The sequence below is a fragment of the Schistocerca serialis genome, unplaced genomic scaffold (assembly GCF_023864345.2).
Source record: "Schistocerca serialis cubense isolate TAMUIC-IGC-003099 unplaced genomic scaffold, iqSchSeri2.2 HiC_scaffold_1370, whole genome shotgun sequence".
NCBI lineage: Eukaryota > Metazoa > Arthropoda > Insecta > Orthoptera > Acrididae > Schistocerca > Schistocerca serialis.
In genome coordinates, this window is record NW_026047592.1 from 143,251 (window position 1) to 161,272 (window position 18,022).

The 18,022-nt window shown below is 43.7% G+C and overlaps 1 protein-coding gene across 1 annotated transcript in view; it reads left to right on the forward strand.

Moving 5' to 3' along the window:
- Positions 1 to 18,022, forward strand: part of LOC126441768 (molybdenum cofactor biosynthesis protein 1-like) — a 112,663-nt gene that overhangs the window by 68,921 nt on the left and 25,720 nt on the right. The window contains exon 4 of the mRNA XM_050090688.1: positions 4,756 to 4,901. Coding sequence (XP_049946645.1) covers positions 4,756 to 4,901 — 146 coding nt within the window. The remainder of the gene's footprint in view (positions 1 to 4,755; positions 4,902 to 18,022) is intronic.

Genomic DNA, 18,022 nt, shown 5'->3' on the forward strand with positions numbered 1-18,022 from the left:
CAATACAGTCCAGAGACAGGTAGTGCTATTTTCATTGTTTTCTACAGGAAGTGTCTAGTAACCACAGTTTAGTCAACTATCAGCCGCCTTTAGTGAATTAGCAGTCTAGTTATAAGTTGATTAACTCTCTACAGTAAATTGATTTCTTAGGATGGATAGGATGTGTGACTGCTGTGTACGGACACAGGAGGAGCTGGCCACTGTTCGCGAACAGCTGAATGTATTGAAGCCGCGGTTAGCCATCTTCAGGCTGCTGCCTCAGAGTGTAGCAGCAGTGGGGAGTCTGGTGCATTGCATGGTACACCCCAGGTGTTACATGCTTCACCCACTGACCCTGCTGTCAAGACATCTTTGCGGGTACCGGGCGCAGTTGGGCCACCCTCTTCCCAAGGGGAGTGGCGGGTTCAGCGGCATTCGTGGCGCATGGGGCGGAGGGTCAGTGTGGAGGCTGGCCGTGTGGCATCGCCCGTTCTGCCTGTGAGTGGACATGTGGCCACTCCTTCAGCAAGGTCCGAGCAGGCACATGGGGGGAGGGGTATATTAGTTATTGGGAGCTCCAACGTTAGGCGGGTGATGGAGCCCCTTAGGGAAATAGCGGAAAGGTCGGGGAAGAAGGTCAGTGTTCACTCTGTCTGCTTGCCAGGGGTCTCATCCGAGATGTGGAGGAGGCCGTGCTGGCAGTGATAGAGAGCACTGGGTGCACCCGACTGCAAATTGTTGCTCATGTCGGCACCAATGACTCCTGCCGTCTGGGTTCAGAGGTCATCCTCAGTTCGTACAGGCGGTTAGAGGAGTTGGTGAAGGCGGAAAGCCTCGTGGGGTGGAATCTGAGCTAGCTATTTGTTGTATCATTCCCAGAACCGATAGTGGTCCTCTGGTTTTGAGCCGAGTGGAAGGCTTAAACCAGGGGCTCAGACAATTCTGCGGAGATCTGGGGTGCAAATTTCTCGACCTCCGCTATCTGGTGGAGAAATGTAGGGTCCCCCTGAATAGGTCACGCGTGCACTACATGCAGGAAGCGGCTACAAGTGTAGCGGAGTATGTGTGGAGTGCAGATGTGGGTCTTTTAGGTTAGAGAACTCCCTCCCTAGGCCCGACAAGACACCTCCTGAGATGCGGCAAGGTAGGAATAGACAAAATGCAGCAGGGAATAACAATATTAATGTGCTAATAGTAAACTGCAGGAGCGTCTATAGAAAGGTCCCAGAACTGCTCTCAGTAATAAGCGGTCACAATGCCCACATAGTACTAGGGACAGAAAGTTGGCTGAAACCAGATGTAAACAGTAATGAAATTCTAAACTCAGATTGGAATGTATACCGCAGAGACAGGCTGGACAGTGAAGGGGGTGGCATGTTTAAAGTGATAAGAAGTGCAATAGTATCGAAGGAAATTGACGGAGATCCGAAATGTAAAATAATTTGGGTGAAGGTCATGGTTAAAGCAGGCTCAGACATGGTAATTGGATGTCTCTATAGGCCCCCTGGCTCAGCAGCTGTTGTGGCTGAGCACCTGAAGGATAATTTGGAAAATATTTCAAGTAGATTTGCCCACCATGTTATAGTTCTGGGTGGAGATTTTAATTTGCCGGATATAGACTGGGAGACTCAAACTTTCATAACGGGTGGCAGGGACAAAGAATCCAGTGAAATTTTTTAAGAGCTTTATCTGAAAACTACCTTGAGCAGTTAAACAGAGAACTGACTTGTGGTGATAACATATTAGACCTTCTAGTGACAAACAGACCTGAACTATTTGAAACAGTTAACGCAGAACAGGTAATCAGCGATCATAAAGCGGTTACTGCATCGATGATTTCAGCCGTAAATAGAAATATTAAAAAAATGTACGAAGATTTTTCTGGTTAGCAAAAGTGACAAAAATCAGATATCAGAGTACCTAACGGCTCAACACAAAAGTTTTGTTTTAAATACAGATAGTGTTGAGGATCAGTGGACAAAGTTCAAAACCATCGTACAATATGCGTTAGATGAGTATGTGCCAAGCAAGATCGTAAGAGATGGAAAAGAGCCAGCGTAGTACAACAACCGAGTTAGAAAACTGCTGCGGAAGCAAAGGGAACTTCACAGCAAACATAAACATAGCCAACACCTTGCAGACAAACAAAAATTACGCGAAGCGAAATGTAATGTGAGGAGGGCCATGTGAGAGGCGTTAAATGAATTCGAAAGTAAAGTTCTATGTACTGACTTGGCAGAAAATCCTAAGAAATTTTGCTCTTATGTCAAAGTGGTAGGTGGATCAAAACAAAATGTCCAGACACTCTGTGACCAAAAAGATACTGAAACAGAGGATGATGGACTGAAGGCCGAAATACTAAATGTCTTTTTCCAAAGCTGTTTCACAGAGGAAGATTGCACTGTAGTTCCTTCTCTAGATTGTCGCACAGACGACAAAATGGTAGATATTGAAATAGATGACAGAGGGATAGAGAAACAATTAAAATCACTCAAAAGTGGAAAGGCCGCTGACCTGATGGGATACCAGTTCAATTTTACACAGAGTATGCGAAGGAACTTGCCCCCCTTCTTGCAGCAGTGTACCGTAGGTCTCTACAAGAGCGTAGCGTTCCAAAGAATTGGAAAAGGGCACAGGTCATCCCCGTTTTCAAGAAGGGACGTCGAACAGATGTGCAGAACTACAGACCTATATTTCTAACGTCGATCAGTTGTAGAATTTTAGAACATGTATTATGTTTGAGTATTAAGACTTTTCTGTAAACTAGAAATCTACTCTGTAGGAATCAGCATGGTTTTCGAAAAAGACGATCGTGTGAAACTCAGCTCGCGCTATTCGTCCACGAGACTCAGAGGGCCATAGACACGGGTTCCCAGGTAGATGCTGTGTTTCTTGACTTCCGCAAGGCGTTCAATACAGTTCCCCGCAATCATTTAATGAACAAAGTAAGAGCATATGGACTATCAGACCAATTATGTGATTGGATTGAAGAGTTGCTAGATAACAGAACGCAGCCTGTCATTCTCAATGGAGAGAAGTCTTCCGAAGTAAGAGTGATTTCAGGTGTGCTGCAGGGGAGTGTCGTAGGACCGTTGCTATTCACAATATACATAAATGACCTTGTGAATGACATCAGAAGTTCACTGAGGCTTTTTGCGGATGATGCTGTGGTATATCGAGAGGTTGCAACAATGGAAAATTGCACTGAAATGCAGGATGATCTGCAGCGAATTGATGCATGGTGCAGGGAATGGCAATTGATTCTCAATGTAGACAAGTGTAATGTGCTGCGAATACATAGAAAGAAAGATCCCATATCATTTAGCTACAATATAGCAGGTCAGCAATTGGAAGCAGTTAATTCCATAAATTATCTGGGAGTATGCATTAGGAGTGATTTAAAATGGAATGATCATATAAAGTTGATCGTCGGTAAATCAGATGCCAGACTGAGATTCATTGGAAGAATCCTAAGGAAATGCAATCCCAAAACAAAGGAATTTCGTTACAGTACACTTGTTCGCCCACTGTTTGAATACTGCTCAGCAGTGTGGGATCCGTACCAGATAGGGTTGATAGAAGAGATAGAGAAGATCCAACAGAGAGCAGCATGCTTCGTTATAGGATCATTTAGTAATCATGAAAGCATTACGGATATGTTAGATAAACTCCAGTGGACGACTCTGCGGGAGAGACGCTCAGTAGCTCGGTATGGGCTTTTGTTGAAGTTTCGAGAACATACCTTCACTGAGGAGTCAAGCAGTATATTGCTCCCTCCTACGTATATCTCATGAAGAGACCATGAGGATAAAATGAGAGAGATTAGAGCCCGCACAGAGGCATACCGACAATCCTTCTTTCCACGAACAATACGAGACTGGAATAGAAGGGAGAACCAATAGAGGTACGCAAGGTACCCTACACCGTCAGGTGGCTTGAGGAGTATGGATGTAGATGTAGATGTAGACCAAAAAATGTTTTTCTTGTAATGAAGACACTAAAGTGGGGGTCAGTCATGCTGTTATTGCTTTTAATGATGGCAACATTGGTAGCGTGAAAGTGCTACAACATATGGGAATTAATTCTGGAGCAAACTGCATCAGAGAATTTGAATGGATGGACACGGTTTGCAATGGTAAAGCAGAGTATGCAGCACAGTTGGCCACTACGGAGTCCAGAAAGAAGAAAACAAAAAAAACTTAAAAAAGATCAAGAGGATGATATACAGTATGGTGCAGGGTGCTTCTGAGTGACTAAAAATAAAATGTTAAGCATATATTGAGTTACAGTCTATTAAAACTTTAAAAACTCTTCCTGAAAATTTACATTTTCTCTTGCATTTTTCCCTAAATCTCAGAAACTAGTTCAAGTAGCGAATTCAAATTTTCAGGGAGTAATGACATACGTATCCTGAGTCTTCTGAACTAAAAGAAGAACATAATGTTATGTATAAATAAAATTATTTAGAATAACATACAAAAAAGTACACAAAATTTTAACTGTGTAATTAAAAAATTGTATTTCCAAAAGCAGTGGCTGAAATGCAATTATTGTAAGACTCAGAACATATAGTTTAATGTCCTGTAAAAGTTTCTTGTCAATGGCTACAGTTGTTCCTGAAGTACGGGGAAGTTAAGTCACTAAATTTAACATTGTCAGGATAGGGCGTTCAAACTCCCCTTAATGCACATTTTCTCCTTCCTCCACTTGGTGAGCAACACATTTATAGTATTTTCACAACAGCAGTAGCTATTTTCTTACAATTTCTTTTTGCAGGCATACCATGTCCCGGGCTTCAAGGGACGTGTGGGATTTATTACCTCAATGAGTGAACACTTCTGTGGCACGTGCAACCGTTTACCGATAACAGCTGATGGCAATTTGAAGGTGTGTCTCTTTGGGAATTCAGAGATATCTCTCAGGTGAGTGATGAAACATAGAATAATCATGTCCAAGTGAAAATTCATGCAAGGAAACCATAAAATTACTAGAAGACTGACAGACTGATCAGTATTTTACCTTCAGGAGGTGAAATTCCAAAACTTCTTATAGACACATTTGTTCCTCTTGTCCTCACATTAGTTGTGGAGTCCGAGTGACCTTTCAGACCTTCAGAAACTTATCCCTCTTTCCTCTCTCATGAAGGAACTGATAGTTCCAAATGCTGAGTATAGAATAATACTTTCAAACTGTTTGCCATGCACATTAGGTATGTGGTTGGTATATGGAAGAGATAAACTGCAGTTAAATCCAGCAGGTATGAAATGAGTAATCTTTTCTTGAAGTTTTCAGCTTGCACCCTCCTCCCTCCCAGACATACAAACCAGATACCTCTAGCTAAATAATTTGTGAGTATATATAATTTGCCTCTGTCAACATCATGTTACACTAACATATTTGTGAGATTAAATTAAAGGAAAGTAATCAGGACTGGAAATTATGTGAAGACATTTTTAGCTATGTCCCTAGGTTGTAATAAAGTTAACACAGTATTTCTGTCCATGTGATGGTAACTATGATTCGCCAGCCACCATTGCCGAGCGGTTCTAGGCGCTTCAGTCCAGAACTGCGCGACTGCTACGGTCGCAGGTTTGAATCGTGCCTTGGCTCAGATGTTAAGTCCCATAGTGCCCAGAGCCATTTGAACTGTGATTCATGATTATCAGAGTCTATATGTTCCAAATAAAAATTGGAACGTCATGTGTATAAATGTACAAATTATTAGACAATGGGACCAACAACTGACACTTTTAAATTGATGACTAGACTAAGAGATTAATAATAGGAAAAAAACTGCAAGATACTTGGCGATAAGTTTGTTTCAGGACAAGGTAAGGGGGGTGGGGGGTGGGAAGAATCAGCTCTCTCTTTGTGAGCATACCAGAAATCCTTTATCAACCGAAGGTAAAATAAGATATAAAAATACAGGGTCAAACAATTAATTTAAGTATCTTAAAAACCAAATGACTAATAAAATTGGAAGCTAAGAAAAGTAAGTTCGTAGTAAGTAGGGTGAAACACAGGGGGCTGCAACATATTGCCATTGTTGTTTGACTTGTCTATCAAAGAAAAAAGAAATGGATCGAAACAAAATAAAAGTGAGAATGGAAATGTATCAGAAGCAGATAGGAATAAGCAAGGAACATATTCTTTAATATAAAAAAAAAAAACTGACATGTGAGGCAGATTTTCCTACAATTTTATGTTCAAAGCACAGCAGTCTGTGAAAGCAAAATATTTATGACATTGAAAAAAGAAAATCAGTGAGTGAAAAGTGTGTGTAGGTGAATTGTGGTGAAAGATTGGATATTGGAACTTCTGTTAGGCTGCCCAGTATTAGTTAACTTGGTAGTAAAGGAGCAAGTTTGCAAGGGCAGATAACTGTTTGACTACGTAAAATAGAGTGGGAGTATGGAAAAGCTAGTCCAAGATAGGATGAAAAAGATAACAGCAACTTAAAAAATGAACTGATAAGTTACCATGAACCCCATTCCAATCTAGTGAATGCAGTGGTTGACAATATCTTGTGACATTCACCTATAAGGCTCAAACAATAATTCAATAATTGCTAAATAAAAATACAAAATGTTGACAAGACTGTATCTAAGCTGTCACTCTCTTTTGAAACAAGGGTGTTTAAACCAACAAACACGCAGGAAAGCAGGGACAACTCGCACACTAGAGAAGGATGGGCAGTATCATTGAAGGAGTGAGCATAAACCATGTGGAATATGTGTGGTACAAGAAGGGGGGGGGGGAAAAAAAAAAAAAAAAAAAAAAAAAAAAGAGAAGAAGAAGAAGAAGAAGAAGAAGAAGAAGAGGAAAAATGTTGATCTGCAAACAAGGGAATAAAAATTTTCCACGTGAAGAGACAATATGGTACTGTGCTGATGAGTGTGTACAAGTGGTGATATACAATATACATTGATAAAGGAACTCTGCATTGGGCCCAGAAGACCACGCAATGCTCTTCGAGAGATGTCCTCTACTATATATCTATGGAGAGTTAGGGGGTCAGTATACAACTCTCCAGGCTGTTATCAACTTCCAGAAGTTGAAGACACTACTTCTCACTTGAGTATCTCCTCAGCTGGAACTACAAGCAGAGTGTACCCTATTCCAGTCTGTCCACCGAGCAGAATTTCCCGGCTCTACAAGGAATTGAACCTGATCCCTTTCTATGGCACGCCTGTGGCATACTGACTGCATGGCTGTGGCAAGAGTCATAATATATACTTGTGAACAATTGAGTTATAATTATTCTGTTTATTGGGGAGAGAGTATGTATATTGCCACTGTGAATGAAACAGTTTAGTGTATCATATCTGGAATGTATTCAGACCTCGTACTTGTTGTGTGAGAGCGCAGTGTCTTAGACACTTGTAGTGTTTGTCTTAGCATGTACTAACTGGTGTGCCTTACTTTCTAGTATTTTTAATTGTATATCATTACTGGTGCCTCTGGCACTTTTGTGTTGCAATAGCAATAGCTTGCAATAGCAAACATTGAGTAAACCATGGTTTTTGGATTAGAAGTAGAGGTCAGCTGGATTGACATTGGGAATAGAGTGATGGGAAGTGGACAATAAGCAGTTATATCGAAGGGTGCATTATTTGATATGTTAAGGTTAATTACAAAATGTGAATTGGAGAATTTTTCACGTTGAGCAGAAGTAAGTTTACAGGACCAGGTGTCAAATTACACATGATCAGTGTGAATCCCTATAGTCAGCATGAACACTGGCACACAGAATAATTTATAGGTAGCCTTGCTGTATATAAAAAATCAGATTTGTGCTGAACTGTCATAAACAAACTGTCACTTCTCTGGAATAAATAGACTCTGATTTGTTAATTACATCTGTGTAAATGAAAAATATAGGAAAACATAGATTGCTGCTTACTGTAAAGGAGACATGTTACACTGTAGACAGGCACAATTAAAAAGGCACTTACACAAAGCTTTCGGCCACAGCCTTCATCAGCAAAAGAGATACAGAGAAACACACACATTCATACACACAGGCAAGCACATGTCACACACATATGACTGCCAACTCCAGCAGCTTGCCCCTAGCTGCTGGACTTGGCAGTTTTTTTTTCTCTGTGTGTGTGCAGGGAAAGATAGATCACTATTTACCATAAAGAAAACAAAGTTGCACCAGGCACAACACACAAGCATTCATTACGTATCCTGTTTCAGACCTCACACCCTCCATTTTTAACCTAGCGCGTGCCTTTCGGCTTCCTCTCATTGTGTCTAGGCTGTCTTGTCTAGACACAACAATTTTTGGCGACGAGTCAACGGAAAGGGTCTTGTCCTTTCTAATTGCTTACATTTACTTGTGTCATGTCTTCGCCAGATGTACTGTCCGAATTTTATCGCTTGCAGAATCAGCAGACGCAGGCGTTATTGGATGCCCTTGGACAGCTCGTCCAGGGTCAACGTGAACTGCACAACGATGCGGCAGCCGCCGCTCTACCACTACCACAGCCACAACTCACAGTTGCACCGCCTTTTAGGCCGTTTGACCCAGCTAAGGAAACATGGACGGAGTGGTCACGCCAGTTTGGATTTCATCTCGCCGCCTACAGAATTCAAGGTAACGAGCGGCAGCCTCATTTATTGGCGTGTGTAGGGGTGCAAACGTACCGTGTGATAGTGAAATTATTTCCCCGACGCGACGTAGCAACTCTGTCCTACGGAGAACTTTTGTCTGCTTTAGATGCCTATTTCAAGGAAACAGTTAATGTAGTTGCAAAAAGGTATACGTTCTTTCGTACAAAATGTACGGCTGGTCAAACTAATAGGGAGTAGGTTGCAACATTGCAAGGCCTTACAAGGGATTGTGCTTTTGAGTGTGAATGTGGACTCCCTTATTCAGATACAATGGTCCGTGATGCAATTGCACAGAACGTTTCTGATGTTCGTATACGGGAACAGATTTTGAAACTAGTTAATCCCTCCCTTCAGCAAGTGATAGACATATTAGATAGACAAGACACGCTTGACTTTGCTGAGGAATCATTTGCAACTTCGCCAGCCGTGTGTAACATTAACCGGCCCGCCGGGCGCGCTGCACGGCCCGGTAAACTGCCCTCGCGCACGTCCACGCAGCTGCCGCTACGCTCTAAACCAGGTGTGCCGTGACAGCATACAACTGCAGTGAAATCATGCCCGCGGTGTGCTACTAGACATTCGCGTGAAAATTGCCCGTCACGCCAAGCTATTTGCTTTTTCTGTAATAAGAAAAGACATGTTCAAAGTGTTTGCCAGAAAAAGCTCAGATCAGACAATCACAACCATTCCAGGCCTTTTGCTTCGCGCTGGAATCGAACCAAGGACACTCGGGCTCGTGGACCTTCGCCCATGGACATTCATGTAGTGAATTCCACCCCGTCCAGTGCCACTTTCTCAAACAGTGACAGTGTTCGTCCCACACAAAGTGTGCGTCGACGTCGCCGGAAATCACGTCAATTAGCAAGTGATGCTGTACCTGTATCAGTTCAGATTGCACGAGACAGTCGCTCTTGTCGTCAGCAGGACAATAAACTTTTTGTAGATTTGGACTTTAATGGAATGGTCATACCATTCCAGCTCGATACTGGAGCTGCAGTTTCATTGCTCAATCACGACACGTACAAACAACTGGGCAAACCTCCGTTGCGTGCCGCAAATGTTAAGTTAAATAGTTATTCAGGTCAGAATATCCCTGTGTTAGGACAGTGCAGCCTTCTTGCAACATACAAGGGACAAACAAAACTTGTCTCATTTTACGTTCTTCGTTCTTCTACTGCAGTGAACTTGTTTGGTTTCGATTTATTTCAGTTGTTTAACATGTCTATAGTAAATCAGGTCCTATCAATGAATCAGACTGTGCCTTCAGACAATGTTTCTCGTCTGTGTGAAGAATTTGCAGACATTTTTTCACCGGGCTTAGGTTGCGCTAAAAACTATGAAGCACATTTGGAACTGAAAGTCAATGGGCAACCGAAATTTTTCAGAGCGCGCAATGTTCCTCACGCATTGCGTGATGAGGTCGCAAGAACATTACACGATTTAGAATCACAAGGTGTAATTGAACGTGTGCAGGCTTCTCTCTGGGCCTCACTATTACTAATTTTGCCCAAACCTTCCGGAAAACTGAGACTTTGTGTGGACTTCAAGGCCACTGTGAATCCACAACTAGTGATTGCAACTTTTCCATTACCCCGCCCGGAAGATCTTTTTGACAAACTGTGCCCGGGTAAATATTTTTCAAAGTTGGACGTCGCAGATGCGTACTTGCAAATACCAGTGGACGAAGAATCCCAGCGTGTCTTGGTGGTTAACACGCATCTTGGTTTGTACCGATTCAAAAGACTGCCATTCGGGTGTGCATCCGCCCCTGCATTGTTTCAGCAATATTTACAAACTGTTTGTGTGTCGGTCCCTACTGCTGCGAACTATCTGGACGATATTGTGATCTCCGGAAAGACAGCAGACGAGCATTTAGCACACCTACGAACATTATTTCAGGTATTGCGACAAAATGGTCTTCACTTGCGGAAGGACAAATGTGTGTTTTTTGCTCGTGACTTACCATACCTGGGACATGTCATCAATGCCCAAGGCATACATCCGAGTCCAGAGCACCTCTGTGCCATACAAGACTTGCCTTCGCCGCAGAATTTGAAGCAGCTACAGAGTGTGTTGGGTAAAATTAACTATTATCATCGCTTTCTGCGCAATGCCTCTTCCATTTCAGCTACGCTTCATAGCTTACGCCGTAAGGGTGTTCCGTTCGTCTGGATGACGGAATGCAAACGCGCCTTTCGCCAGTTGAAATCGGCGTTGCTTTCTAATACTTGCCTTATGCCATTCGATCCCCAGAAACCACTTTTGTTGATGGTAGATGCATCAGATTTCGGGATCGGTGCTGTGCTTACGCACAAAGATGGGTCGCATGATCGCCCTATTGGCTTTGCTTCCAAATTGCTCTCGTCTGCGCAAAGAAATTATTCACAGATAGAGAAAGAAGCTTTGGCTCTCGTGTTTGGTGTTACTAAGTTCCATGATTTCTTGTATGGTCATCACTTTACCATCATCACAGACCACAAACCTTTGACGTCGCTTTTTCATCCGAACAAGCCTGTACCTACGCGTACAGCGCAGAAATTCATTCGCTGGTCTATTTTCCTCTCGCAGTACTGCTACGATATCTTGTATCAGTCCACTGCTAAGCACGGAAATGCCGATGCGTTGTCCCGTTTGCCTGTTGCTGAGGATAGAGCATTCGATTCTTCCGAACTTGCTTGCATGTTCATTGATTCGGAAACCGATGACGTGGTCGACTCATTTCCGATTGATTTTCGTCGTGTAGCTACAGCCACAGCTGCTGACCCGGTCCTTGCTACCGTTTTGCGTTTTGTTGCTACGCAATGGCCTTTGTCAAAGTCTCGGATCGAGGATCCGTTGGTTCGCCGATTTTTTGCTCACAAGGAGAGACTTTTTGTTCGACGTGGTGTTTTGTTGCTGCGTTCTGATAATCATCAGTCCAGAGTCGTGGTCCCACGTTCGTTACAGTCCTCTGTTTTACGGCTTCTTCACCAAGGACATTGGGGTATAGTGCGAACGAAACAACTTGCTCGTCAGCACTGTACTTAGTTCGGAATTGATGCTGCAATTACGAATATGTGTTCTTCTTGCATGGCGTGTGCCGAACAACAATCCGCACCGCCGCGGAAAGTCTTTGCATGGCCAAAAGCCACTTCCCCTTGGCAACGCTTGCACATCGATTTTGCTGGTCCATTCTGGAATGCTCGGTGGTTTGTTCTGGTAGATGCCTTCAGTAATTTTTCTTTTGAGGTCCGGATGTCTTCCACGACGTCAACTGCCACCATCCAAGCGTTGTCTGCTATCTTTTGCACTGAAGGTCTTCCGCAGACTATTGTTTCCGACAATGGCCCACAATTCATGTCCGCATAATTTCAGTCATTCTGCCAGGCCAATGGTATTCAACATCTGACATCCGCACCGTTTTCGCCTCAGTCAAACGGTGCCGCTGAACGATTGGTCCGGACTTTCAAGTCACAGATGTTGAAGTTGAAAGAGTCGCATTCTCGGGAGGACGCGTTGTTGCTCTTTTTGTCTTCGTATCGCTCTCAGCCCTGAGATGGTCGCTCGCCGGCTGAGTTGCTCCACGGTCGTCCTCATCAAACCTTGATGTCTTTGCTGCACCCGCCGCATCAGGTTCCTGTGCAGCGGCAGACTTCTGCTTTTGCTCCAGGCGATGTTGTATTTTATCGCAACTATCGAGGTTCACGGCGTTGGGTCGCTGGGCGCATTCTTCGCTGCCTTGGCCGCGCGATGTATTTGGTTTTGGGGGCCTCTGGTGAGGTGCGTCGGCATCTCAATCAGCTGTGCCTCTGTTGTCGCACGGGTTCTGCCGCTCCCCGTCTGCTTTCAGCGACGGTGCCATCTGGTCAGCGCCCTCGGGACCCATCTACTGGCTCGCCTCATCCCCAGGTGTTACAGACGATGCCTTCCATTTTGCCCCATGGCGACGCGCCGCTGCCGCCTCCGCCGCCGCCTGTCCTCCAGCTAGTGCCGCCCGCAGTGGATGCTTCGCTGCAGCCACCAAGCGCCTCCCTGGGTCATGCGCCACCGATCGCTTCCCGTGACCAGCTGTCCTCCACCATGGAACTCTTGCCCGCTCCGGACCACATGGCGTCTTCGCGCGTCGGGTACCCCGACGCAATGGAGGTCGACCCTTCGGCCCCTCCTGTCTCTTTACGGGCGCATACACCGCATGTTGACGTGCACCCTGGACTAGGTTTTCAGGTGTTTCCTAGCTCCCCTTGGACCGAATGGCCGGGTGCGGGTGGCACAGCCTCGCCTGTTGTTAGGCTCCCCACCTCATCGCATACGTCAACATGGGGTTCTCCCCACGGCGGGCGGAAGCCTTATAACACGACCGTTCGCCGATTTGCAGGGGAGGAATCTGGTGTCACCGCCAGACACCACACTTGCTAGGTGGTAGCTTTAAATCGGCCGGGGTCCATTAGTACATGTCGGACCCGCGTGTCGCCACTGTGTGATTGCAGACCGAGCGCCACCACAAGGCAGGTCTCGAGATACGGACTAGCACTCGCCCCAGTTGTATGGACGACTTTGCTAGCAACTACATGGACGAAGCATTGCTCATTAGCCGAGCCGATAGTTAGAATAGCCTTCAGCTAAGTCAATGGCTACGACCTAGCAAGGCGCCATTAGTAACATTGCATGTATATAAAGAGTCTCACTTGTATCACCACAATCTCCAGATGTACCAAAAGGATGGATTAAAGTTAAGTATTCCAGAAGCTACGTACTTTTCTTTATAGCATTCATTACGTATCCTGTTTCAGACCTCACGCCCTCCTTTTTTAACTTAGAGCATGCCTTTCGGATTCCTCTCATTGTGTCTAGGCTGTCTTGTCTAGACACAACACGAAGCATGCAGGAAGGTCTGATGATTTGCGGTACATATTGCCAAGGTGGCAGGGAGCAAAATAAGGAGTGATCAAAAAACTTCCATTTGAAGGTTGCATAGTTCAGATCAGATCACTCACACACACACACACACACACACACACACACACACACACACACACACACACCCTAAGGTAAGTCTTTCCACTCCCAGGATTGGAATGACTCCTTACCCTCTCCCTTAAAACCCACATCCTTTTGTCTTTCCCTCTCCTTCCCTCTTTGCTGATGAAGCAACTGTGGGTTGCGAAAGCTTGAATTTTGTGTGTGTGTTTGTTTGTGTGTCTATCAACATACCAATGCTTTCGTTTGGTAAGTTACATCATCTTTGTTTTTAGATATATTTTTCCCATTTGGAATGTTTCCCTGTATTATATTATATATCAGTGCTTTCCTCTCCCACAACTATCCTGCAGATCTTGTCCACAAACAGATCTCCCAAGCAATACATTCCTCCCCACCCAACAACAATGTTACTACCCCCAGACCACACAGAAGCATCCCCCTTGTCACCCAATATTATCCTGGCCTCGAGTACATCAACTAATTACTCCGCCAGGGATATGACTTTCTCAAGTCAAGCCCTGAAATGAGATCATCCCTTGACAATATTCTCCCCACACCACCCAGAGTTGCCTTTTGCCAACCCCCTAACCTCCGTATCATCCTTGTCAAACCCTACAATATTCCCAGGCCACCTTCTCTACCCAGCGGTTCCTACCCCTGTAACCGACCCCGATGCAAAACCTGCCCCATGCATCCCCCCACAACCAACTACTCCAGCCCCGCTACTGGTATAACATACACAACTCAAGGCAGGGCCACATGTGAGACAACACGTCATTTATCAGCTGACATGCCTGCACTGCACAGCCTTTTACATTGGTATGACGACAACTAAACTGGCTGAGCGCATGAATGGGCACAGACGAACTGTCCACCTAGGAGATGTCCAATACCCAGTAGCGGAGCATGCCCTCCAGCATAATTCTAGGGACCTAGGAACCTGCTACACCATATGTGCCATTTGGCTTCTCCCACCCAACACCAGTACCTCGGAACTGCGGAGATGGGAACTTGCACTCCAACACATCCTTTCATCCCGCCATCCCCCTGGACTGAAACTATGTTAACCAACCTCACTCCCATTTACTCTTTAGTCTTCTCCTCTTTCCCTTTCCTCTTTAGCCATTCATGCATCTTTTCATCCTACATAGTTGCATTTATCTTTATACTATGTACCTCTTTACTTCTGTATTCATCCTCCTTGGTTTGAAGCTGGCAAAGTAATTACAGTAGAATATCTTTGGCTTCCCTCTGACATCCATGCCTCCATCTTTGCTACCCTCCCTGTTTACCTTTCCCCTGTTGCTTCATAACCTGGGTTGTGAATAACTGAATCCACTTTCCCTTCTTCCCCTTTTTTCCCCTCTCTCCTCCCTGATGTAGGAACGAAGTTCCGAAAGCTAGGATACGTCAATTTTCTGTTCTGTTTTGTGTATGTATCGGCTGTACTGAGCTGAGGTAAGTACTGGCCAGGCCCTCTATCTCTTTGTTAGTATTTGTTTCATATATATAAACACACACACACACACACACACACACACACACACACACACACACACACACACACACACACACAGGGTGATGCGTATTAACATTTAAAAACCTCCAAAGCACTGTAGATGACCCTGAGACAAGTAATTTAATACAAGACACATGGGATCACAAATGTTGGATACAATACAAATGTTGGGAAATGTGTCAAAAGTGAATGATAAATGTCACCAGATGATGTACCTTGCCATGCTTGCAGTGGTAGAGCCTCTCGGTCTGTCACACTTGATCATCCCAACCCAAGTCAAGTATTCATATCATTGTGGCTACGGACATACATGTGCGACTTTAGTGATGGCGTTCAGGATTTGAGTCTTGCATCTGGCAGGCAGTATTTTTTCATTGTGTTAAACAATTATGTATTTATATTGAAGTTTATTATTTTATTTACCGATCTTGCAGTTTCCTTGATTTCTTGCAAAGTACAGTACAATGAAAACCTACCGTATTGCATAAAAAGTAGATGAGTATAAACTTCAGAATAGCATCATTGCCATTAAATGACCTATGTTTTCTTTACTAACTAATGTCTGTAAACAAAAAGAGGACAGAAGCAAAAAACACAAAATCAGAACTTGTTTTGCTTGATTACAGCAGGGACAATAATTTTGTAACATATACAATTACAACAGATCATATTTACAAAATGTTTTCGAAATTTGCTCTGTTTGCTCAAATGAAAGTATTGCACTGCTCAATCATTCCTTTACACTCAGCCCTGACTGCTGCACATGCTGCAGGGTATGTCATCTGGTTATGTCATATGTTCAGTGTTTCTCACCAATTTTTGGGGTATTTTGAAATGTACAAAAAGGCAAATGTAGAAAATTATCACATTTTGCTGCACATTACATGCGTCACATAAAAATAATGTATACAAATCTTCTCAGATTTGCCACTGAATAACTTTGTGCAAGCCTCACAATATTTCACCAACACAACTGTTCATCATCTTCAGGTAGTGGTGGGTCCTGTCATCACTGCTGCAAGATGTGACTGGTGATATTTGCACAGCAGAATTGAAATTTGTCAGGCTAGAAGCAGGAGTACGAATGTGTGGACAGGCACTCCCAGTTGGATGGAAATGCTATTCATAGTAGCCTTCTGCTTATGTGTTGTGGGCAATGACTGCACTTCTGGACACTCATGTGGTTAAAAGCTGAATTAACTCTCTGCAAGGTGCTGCATCAGGTCATACATCGGAGGATCTGGTTTCTACTGTTTTAATTTCATGGCAGTCAGTGCTGGATTCAGGGCAGTGCTTAGTCAAAATTCCATATTCCTGTTGGTAAGATTGCCCACCGTGTGGATACATGCCTCATTCTTAAAAACACAATCCTAAAGTGATGATGCTGAGGATAAAATTTCAGTCCTCTTGGGAAATGTGTGGTGCCCTGTATTCAGGCAGTGCTCTGCTACCACTAATTTACTGGGTGGCATTTTTGTCAGCGCTGTTGAACACAGTGTTCTTGCACAATGTGAGGTGTCTGCCCTATATAAGATTTCCCATAATGGCATCAGATCTTATATATGATCTGTGTTTTCTAAGGTCAAGATTGTCTTTAACTGAACACAAACAATTCCTTAGTTTTGCTGGTAGACGAAAAACACACTTGATTCTGTTTCTCTTAGTGATTCTTTCTATTTTTGAAAACATGCCACTGAAATATGGTAGGAAAGCCATTTGCAGTGCTTGTCTAAGTATCTTCATTTACATCCCTACACTGAACTTGCTTTGCTCAGAACACATTGCAAATCTGTTTACAAGAATAAACATTCTGCTGGAACACTGTTCTTAGGTGTTACAGTTCACCAGGCAGACTGTCAGTATCTGAGATCACGTGTGCTCTATGTGCCAGGGAGTGTAAGACACTACCACATTGTGCAGGGTGATGGCAACTTTTGGACTGCAAATATAACTCTGCATGTATCAGTTTGCAGTAGAGACTATGCCCCAGTGTTCTGTCAGCTTTTCTTCTAACCGTGACATCCAGGAATGGTAAGCTGCTATCTTTTTGTACTTCCACAGTGAACTGAATATTCGGATGGACCGAGTGCAAATGCTGCAGGAACATAGGTAGTGTCTGTATTATGTGGGCCACACCACAAATGTCTCTTCAGCATTCTGCCAGAAGGAGGAAAGTTGGATATTTACTAAGGGAAATAGAGGATCTCCCATGGGAACACTGTCCACTTGATCAAAGTAGTTGGTGTTACATAAGAAATAGGATGAGGTATGCACATGTTTAAACAGCACCACAATTTCTTTCTCAAACTTGCTGCTAATAACCTCTAATGAGGGCTGCAGGGCACTTGTGTAAGTAATGATATAACATTTGAGCTAACTAAAAGATCTGAAAGTTCTAGTTTAAGCATCTTCAGGTATTCTATGAAATCCTCTGAATTCTAAATATGACGGTCATAGTCATCCACATGATAAATTTCAAAGCTGTCATGTGGAAATTGCCAGTTCCATCTTGCAGCAGTGATGGTGGAAATCACCACCACCTGAAGATTCCAAAACGTTGTGTCACTGAAGTATTGAGGGAGGGACTTGCATAATGTTATCTGGTGGGGAACCCAAAGTGTTTTTGCAACAGATCTATCAGGCAAGCCTGAAAAGTCACATATACTCCAAGCAGTAAGTACCTGTTGTAAAATGGCCACATTAGTGAGCTTGGCAATTAATTAACAGTTTATCAATAAATTTGGCTTCATTTTGCAAGAAATTGTGCTGTGTTCCACTACTCCCTCTTCAACAAAACTAATGTCAGTTTCTGCTCCACCTCTTCAGCCCGAGATCCTATGTATACTCTTGAGCATTTGTGTAAGATACCTGTTTATTTATAAAAATAAAAGTAACTTCTATCATGACTTTCCCATTCTTGTCCAGTGGGTTTGTTATCCTGCTGTT